Below are 8,331 nucleotides of genomic sequence, written 5' to 3'. Positions count from 1 at the left end.
ACATGTACTGTCACTTTAAGAGAGTCGGGCCCCTCCCGCCGGACTCGAAACACGACAGCTTGAAGAGGGTACAGTCAGTGTCTCATCAACCCTTCATATTCATAAAAAAATTATTACTTTTAGATTTTTTAAAATATGCAATACATTTATTTTTGTTTTGTAACTCATTTTTTTTTTTAACAAAAAACATCTCCCTGCGGGATCATTAACTGCTTGTCCAAGTCCGGGTCGCGGTGGTCTGGAGCCTATCCCGGAGACATAGGAAGTCAGGCTACAATGGTTACACCCTGGAGGAGACGCCAGTACATCGGAGGGTCGAAAATGCATCATATCAATAACCAATATGTGCATGAAACATAAAATTGGCACTGTTTGAATGTAAATTTGAGTGGTTAATCTTTCCTCTCCCAACCTTTCCTTCATATTCTATGTATGCCCGATTGTAGAAACAGGCTGAAGGAACGAAAAAAATGGTCATCGATTACATTCCACGTTCACCAAAACCGCACTTTTTTCTCAGTGGCTCCACATCCTGGAGCATCTCCCTTCAATCCAGTCCTCCTCCTGCTGCATCTAGACATGTCCGTCTATTCATTCACTTTGTTCACATTGTTACTTTTTTCCCCACCTCTTCATAGGTTTGCTTACAGGTGCATATACGTCATATGTGTGTGTACTGTACGCATGTATGTATGTTATGCCTGGTATGCTGCTGCAGCCAAATTAATTTCCCTCTGGGATTAATCATGTCATTCATTCATTCATTCATTCATTCATTCATTCATTATTGCAATAATTGAACAAGGCTTCCATCTACTGGTAGAGTTGTGTCCTCTCCCTCAGTAATTTATATTTTTTGCAGAAGAGAAATAATGGACAGTGTGCTTGTCCCTTTGAGAATGTTACAGGACACTGCCGTTATTTTTATTTTAAGAATGTAATAAGGGCATCTGTGAAGTGAACACCGGCATAAATGCAAACTTTGAAACAATGTGGCGATGACGTGGGCCTTGCTTCAGTTTCAGCAGTTCACTCAGAGGCAGGGACCGGTGCCGTCTGGTACTTTCTTCAGAGCGGTTCGCACCTCCGCCTGCTTCCTGTGTGAAACATCCCAGAACCTTCTTCCCATTCTGCGTGTACAGTTTGCAGAGCCAATACACCCGAGCAAGCCACGGGGCTTCCTGTCCTGTCTCAGGTGGTCACCCTGCTCTTAACACAGACAGAGTCCCCACAGCACAGTGCCTGGAGCCGGATGGCAGGGGGGGCCGGGGTGGACCTCGATCACAACAGTCTAAGAGCTCCAAAGAACGTCGAGTCTCCATCGAGGGAGATGTTTGCAGACTGGCGAGGGATCAGCAGCTCCACGCTGTCCCCTGCCTCCAGTTTTGCAATCCCTGGAGAGGCACAAGCAGAAGAACTAGGAGCTGGAGAAACAGTTAAGGCCCCCCTGCAGGGGTGCAGCAGTGCGCTAGTGGCACGACCAAGCGGTTTATTGGCAGCATGCAGAGCAAGTGGAGTGACACTGAATAATAAAGAAATGCCGATCATCTCAGTGAATCTTAACTTTTAGCCACCCCGATTCTCCTTCACGTGGACGGCTGACATGCGAACACCTACCTGCCGTGTAGCAGGTGTTGTAGGGGAAGACTGGATTCATGGTCTGAATGCAGCGGAATAAAGTCACTGTCTGTAATTCATTGCCAACAATGTTATGCTTTATGCGGTTAATGACATGACCCATCGTAAAGGTTTTATCCGTGTAGAACACCTGGAGGAAACAGATGGCTTTATCACTTTTTAATTTCACAGGAATCTGCTGGTACTGGCTGAGTTTCTCAGCTAAAAAACAGCATCGTTAATCACAATAATAAACGGTGTTCTGTAGGTGGAGCGGTGGCTCGGCAGCTGAAACTGCACTGCTGTTGACTCAATTTCCAGGACTGAGTTGTTTAAACCCGAAGCTGCATCAACGTGTGAAAGACGAACCAGTCATTTGGAAATAAACTCTGGTTAAACAAATACTATGGCCATCAGCACACGCTTCTTGGGTTTCCCACACTGTGCCGCTGGTTTCTGTTCCAGCCTCGGTTCCTACATCCCTCTCACAGGCTCACCGGTGGATTTGCACCGTTTCAGAGCTTAAGTGCCACTGCATTTAAGTTGATGCATCGATCATCCCGCCGCAGATTTGTCTCTCTCTGCACAGCCCGCGCACAGCCGAATGGGGAAGTTCTGGTGAGCAGCACAGCACCAACTTCTCTGTGAAATTAGCACAAGCATTTCACTTCTCCTCAGGAGCGAACGGCTTGTATTTTGCCAATAACAGTAACAGGATGACAGCATGGTGCGCAGTGCTGTTGCGTCAGTTACTATAGAGGTGCGTGGAGGTCCTGTGTAAAGTGCTGATGTGCCATAAATACAGTGCAGTTTCACCCCTGAGCCACATTTCACCCATGTACAGTTGCAATCAATACATGATTTTTATGTACTTTACCTGGCTGTACACAAAGTAGAACCCTTCCTCTCGCACAAGGATGGTATTTTGATGCTCCACCAGTGCACTTCCCCTCCTCAGACCCACTTGCCAGGAGATGGTGGTGTGTTCTGAAAGACACACCACAGGTCAGAAACGCCTGTAAGGTGAAACCTCGGTAGCAGCTAGGTTCTTTCCAGAAGGAGCTGTACAGTCCTATTATTAATTTTTCATATTGCTGGCTGAATAAATACATTTTTCTGATATTTTTCCCCAAAGCAACTTAGAACTATTTACCCATTTATACGGCTGAGTAATGTTTACTGGAGCAATTTAGGGTAGGCACCTTCCTCAAGGGTACTACATCTGGAAGTAAGACTCAAACCCGTGACCTTTGGATTCAAAGGAAGAAGCTATAACCACACACACACACACACACACACACACACACATTTTCAGAACCGCTTGTCCCATACGGGGTCACGGGGAACCGGAGCCTACCCGGTAACACAGGGCGTAAGGCCAGAGGGGGAGGGGACACACCCAGGACGGGACGCCAGTCCGTCGCAAGGCACCCCAAGCGGGACTCGAACCCCAGACCCACTGGAGAGTAGGACCGTGGTCCAACCCACTGCGCCACCGCGCCCCCCAGAAGCTATAACCGCTGTGCTAAAAATAATGATAAAACACACCATGCACCATCTCTCATAGGAACATAACAGGAACGTAAGTGAAATTCAGGGTATACAATGTGTAGGAGACACATTCGTAGTTAGCAATCATACCGCTATCACACCTTTTTTGGTACACACTCCCACAATGCACTTGGAATGACATTGATCTGGGTGTTAAGGAATGATTTTCCGTCGGCAGATTAGCCTTATTCTTTCTGAATTACCCATTTATTCTAGCTATCCTGTCCTGGATCACGCTGATTAATGGAACTAAGATAGGTGGTTAATGTGCCCAGTTCTTTGAGGCAGTTGTGGTGCCTACCTTGGCGGACGGCGCTGCGTCTGCGGTCTGGCATCATCTGCAAGCAAGGCTGCAAGACTGTGAGAGGAACAGTCCAATCAGAATGGAGCTTAGCAGAGCATCACAGCCTGCTTGTGGTCACAGTATCAGGAAGTCACATTCTGTTCTCTCATTTGTATGGGATGTAATTGTTTTTACGGTGTCTCCTCTTGATGCAGATGCTTCCCGAACATTCAGCGGAGATGTTCCGCTGTGGTAGCTTGGCTGATGCCAGTCAGCCTAGTTGTACCTTATCGAGCTCACGATCTTTGCTAACCTGTACATGTGTCACAATGAAACTGCTCGCGCAAGCAAGACACTGAGAAACACCCACAGTGTTTTTAACACACACACAGATCAGGCCACAAAACTGTTTTTTGCAATAAGTCATCACTGCAATATATATCACTATATGAAACACAAAAACGCAATAAGCTACCCCCCCCCCCCTTTTTTTTTTTTTTTTTTTTTTTTGCAAGACATCAGTCTAAAAATTGTCCCATTGCTTTCGAGGGGTTCATGCCCCAGGTTCAAATCAAGTAGTAGAGATATTAAAATATAAAATTTTACTTTTTCATTTTAGCACTAATCTGAGCGATCCTTAAAAGGTCGGAGAGACTGATGGGGACACTGCTCACTTGCCTGATCCCTCACCCATGGTTCCGCTGCTTGTCTGTGCAAGCGGTGCTGCCTTCTCATTCACTCCGGGGACGAGCACCGTGGGTTTGGACAATAGCTGGCTCACAGACACCTGTGGGTCAGAGAGACAGAGCTGCCTGTTTGCTTATTGTGCAGTGTGATCCAGAGCATGGTTATAGACTCAAGCACTCAGCCACTATCTGGAAAATATACCTATCTCTATTTCTGAGTGCATATTATTGTCTCTAACATGACATTGCTCATTTCTCTCAATGCAGAACGGTCTCCCATGTATAAAAGTAACAAATTTTCTTAAATAAATAAAATGAATGTTCTCACAATAAACATAACCTCAGTATGTTCTCACTTGGTATAATTTCAGGCCGAATCATAGTAGTATTGCTTTATTAAAGGAACCTCACTTTAAGAAGTAAAAGGAGAGATGGAAAAGGTCTCGGAGGGAGACTGGACTGGAGAAGAAAAAAAAAAACTAATAATGTGAATAACAATAAATACCTGCTTCGGGCAGTTATAGATGGATGACTTCATTAGCCACCGTTTACAATTACAAAAAAAGTGAATATTGCTGGATGAAGCTAGAAGTGGACTAATACATTTAGCTGATTCTTGTCTCCAAAGTGGCTTACAACGTTAAGTTACTTACAATTATTTACCCATTTATACAGCGGGGTAATGTCACTGGAACAATTTAGGGTGAGTACCTTGCTCAATGGCACTATAGCTCGAGGGGGGATTTGAACCTGCAACCGGTTTTGGTTCAAACATCTGCTACGTTTGTAGTGGCAGAGAAGTCCTCAGACCCCCTCATCTTGACAATGACCAATGTGAGACAGATAACAGCCTAATATATAAGAAAAGATACTGCGACCTACCGCCTCATCGCCTCTCGCCGCCTGGGCATCCCCAGGTTCACCAGGCTGCTGCTGGGTCCTCCTCCAAGCAACCTCTGATCGCAACTCTGCAACCTCGTGTTTCAGAGCCAGGACATGCCAGAGAGACAGAGCACCCAGGCAGAACGAGATGAGCAGAGCCAGGGCCAGAACTAGCGCTGCCCACACTGGCCGCCGCCGCTGCCCCCCGGAGCGGAACCCAACATCCATTGGCTTCAGGCTGGGTACATGGCTATGCCTTTAACAAACCGTGAAGCTGCCGGGTCCTGAGGCCGAGCGAAGGCGAAGAAGAGGAAACCTCACTTGAGTACAGCATTCGGGTAGCTGTGCCGCAGGCTTCCTGTCACATCAGCCCCCGTGCGCTGTGTCATGCAGTCATTTTATTCTGGCAAGCAGATAACGGCGTCTGACAAAATATCCAAGCAACGATGAGTAGAATTGCACTGGTCAAATTTATTTGCGTTATTATAAGACTATGTGGAACATGTTAACATTTTCAAATGCAACATCAAATGCGTGGCATGAGATGTGATCAGAAAATTGACCAGTCATTTTATTTAAAAAAAAAAAGAGAAATAAAATGGGGTGAAAGGCACAAGCAAAAAAAGATAATTAAAATGTAAATCAGAAATTTAAGACATACTAAATGTGGTGAATGAAACAAAGTTGTGGTCATAATAACAATCTACTCTTCAAAGTGCTTTTGAACTCCTTCATTTCTCTACTTATTTTGTGGCCAAAGTCTTCACTCCTGTCATTGATAAACGATCCACACAGTTCCTTCTGTTATGTTTTCACTTTCCACTTTAACATTCTGTTCTAATTACATGTGGTGCGCACACACATACATCACATGAAATTTTCGGAAAACTTGCACATCACTGGTAGAATCCCCATAATACAGAAATAATGGGAACAGACGTCCCCGGACTCTGGCCTGATGGGAGGATTTTCAGGAACAAATCGAGTTTGGATAAAAGCAAAAAATCCTGGAAATATGTGATAGAGTGGTACACTGCGGGTGGTATTCAGGTCATAAAGAGTCTGTAGCATGCCGGGGCGGTCTGAGGGGGGGGGGGGGGGGGGGCGGAGCTGGAACAGCTGGAAATAATCACCTCCTCTATTTCTTTCCCGGCTGCCAACAGTGAAGAGAGAGAGCCTACGGACATCCTGGGGCCGACGACCTCTGTCGCCGACCCAAGTCGAGAGCGTCTACAGCCCTGTTCTCCGCACCCTCCCCCCTGCGACCCTGACCTGCACCTATTCCCTACACCTCTGTTCCCCCCCCCCCACTGATCCCTGTGTACCGCCCACTACAAAATAAAACCCCTTCACCGCATCTTACCTGTTGTGCCGGCCCCTCTCTTGCTACAGAGACAATTTATTTTAGCTATGGAAATGAAACAAAAGAAGGTACAGCTTTGGTCACAAATGAAAGGAGGTACAGCTGTCACAAACAAAAGAAGGTACAGCTGTGGTCAAAATCAAAAGAAGGTACAGATGTGGTCATGAACAAAAACAGGTAGAGATGTGGTCACAAACGAAAGCAGGTACAGCTGTGGTCACAAACGAAAACAGGTACAGCTGTGGTCACAATCAAAAGAAGGTACAGATGTGGTCGCACACGAAAACAGATACAGCTGTGGTTACAAACGAAAGAAGGTACAGAGTGCTTATAAACGAAAGGAGGTATAGCTGTGGCCATAAATGAAAGCAGGTACAGCTGTGGTCACAATCAAAAGAAGGTACAGATGTTGTCATGAACAAAAACAGGTAGAGATGTGGTCACAAACGAAAGCAGGTACAGTTGTGGTCACAAACGAAAGAAGGTACAGCTGTAGTCACAATCAAAACAAGGTACAGATGTGGTTGCACACGAAAACAGGTACAGCTGTGGTTACAAAAGAAAGAAGGTACAAAGTGCTTATAAATGAAAGGAGGTACAGCTGTGGTCATAAACAAAAGCAGGTACAGCTGTCACAAACGAGAAGGTACAGCTGTGGTTACAATCAAAAGAAGGTACAGATGTGGTCACAATCAAAAGAAGGTACAGAGTGCTTATAAATTAAAGGAGGTACAGCTGTAGTCATAAACTAAACCAGGTACAGACGTAGTCATAAACGAAAACAGGTACAGATGTGCTTCTAAATGAAAACAGGTACAGATGTGTGCTTATAAACGAAAGAAGGTACAGCTGTAGTCAAACAAAAGAAGGAACAGTTGTGGTCACAAACGAAACCAGGTACAGCTGTGGTCACAATCAAAAGAAGGTACAGATGTGGTCACAAATGAAAACAGGTACAGATGTGTGATCACTGTTTGCTTGGCACAATGCACTTTAACCTGCTATTCTAAACGTGTATTTTAAAAAGAATGAAGGTTTCATCTGAACATGTAATTTGTCACGTCCACGCCCACAGCACAAGCACCTGACTCTGCACTAACTCACGAGTAATCACTCACCGTATAAAGACCCTCTTCAGCTCCCGTACCCCTGCGGAATCTCATCAGGGACAACCGCCCTTTCCCGTGACACTTCGTTCACAAGCATCGCTAGCTCTTTGTTCACGTCCTCCGGTTTTTGACTCTTCGCTTCGTTTCCCGACCACGTCCACGGATCCTCATTCCTGTCCTGTTCGCCCTTCGACCGACCCTTTGCTACGTCTCCCGACCTCGTCCACGGATCTTCACTCTGACCCTGACCGCCGATCGACCGACCCTTCGCCTGTCCCCGACACCGGAAACTTGCCTCATCCCTCATCTCCGGACAAACAACGCTACACTTGGGTTCAGCCATCCTGGCTCCCTGTGTTCCGCATGACAGAAGATTCCGCCTTAAAACACATGAACCCAGCAGCGGCGCAACACCTGCAAAAGGAGTTGGACGCAATCCTACACGTCCTAAAGCCGGAAGCAAAACCGGAGCCCAAAAAGACGCAAACCTTTTTGCAATTCCAGAGATAGCCACCAGATGTCGTCCTTGCTCCATCGGTGAAATTCCCGGCCGCCTCCCACGCCGATGACCAGGCGTTGGATTGGTACATACGGCGAGCGATCGCCCTGGATCATCTGGCCTATGAGCACACACCACAGCTTCCCCCAATCGCCAGAGAGCACCCCCTACCCCTGAGGGTTGGAAGTGGACATCTGACTCTTGTAGAGAGGCAGCGACACTTTCGGGAAGGCCTTTGCCTTTACTGTGGTGGAGTCGGGCACTACTGGTCTGCCTGTCCGAAGCAGTCTGTTGCAAGGGGACCTCAGGCTCGACAACCCCAGGTGAGTAGACCTTTCCAA

At 46.5% G+C, this 8,331-nt stretch overlaps 1 protein-coding gene across 4 annotated transcripts; it reads right to left on the bottom strand.

Moving 5' to 3' along the window:
- Window positions 1–203: 203 nt before the first annotated feature.
- LOC108933122 (tumor necrosis factor ligand superfamily member 13B-like) lies at window positions 204–5,458 on the bottom strand. Of its 4 annotated transcripts, none has more exons than XM_018749948.2 (6): window positions 5,020–5,458; window positions 4,130–4,238; window positions 3,470–3,526; window positions 2,495–2,604; window positions 1,618–1,768; window positions 204–1,394 (listed from the first exon to the last, which is right to left on the bottom strand). In XM_018749948.2, the coding sequence occupies exons 1-6, from the start codon at window positions 5,245–5,247 to the stop codon at window positions 1,282–1,284; spliced, it is 768 nt and encodes a 255-aa protein (XP_018605464.2). In that variant the 5' UTR covers window positions 5,248–5,458; the 3' UTR covers window positions 204–1,281. The 4 variants fall into 4 exon arrangements, with proteins under 4 accessions (XP_018605464.2, XP_018605466.2, XP_018605465.2 ...); XM_018749950.2 differs by having other exon boundaries at window positions 1,618–1,687; XM_018749949.2 differs by having other exon boundaries at window positions 4,142–4,238.
- Between the last annotated feature and the right edge of the window lie 2,873 nt (window positions 5,459–8,331).

This window comes from Scleropages formosus, chromosome 1, assembly GCF_900964775.1.
Source record: "Scleropages formosus chromosome 1, fSclFor1.1, whole genome shotgun sequence".
In the NCBI taxonomy this organism is placed as follows: Eukaryota; Metazoa; Chordata; class Actinopteri; order Osteoglossiformes; family Osteoglossidae; genus Scleropages; species Scleropages formosus.
Note: the sequence above shows the minus strand (reverse complement) of the source record. Positions and strands in the feature narration are given on the sequence as shown.

Coding starts and splice junctions, on each gene's coding strand:
- LOC108933122 (XM_018749948.2), bottom strand. CDS start 5,247: ATGGATGTTGGGTTCCGCTCCGGGGGGCAGCGGCGGCGGCCAGTGTGG. Junction 4,239..5,019: donor CGGCGAGAGGCGATGAGGCG/GTAGGTCGCAGT, acceptor TCTGACCCACAG/GTGTCTGTGAGCCAGCTATT. Junction 2,605..3,469: donor ACGCAGCGCCGTCCGCCAAG/GTAGGCACCACA, acceptor TGTGTCTTTCAG/AACACACCACCATCTCCTGG.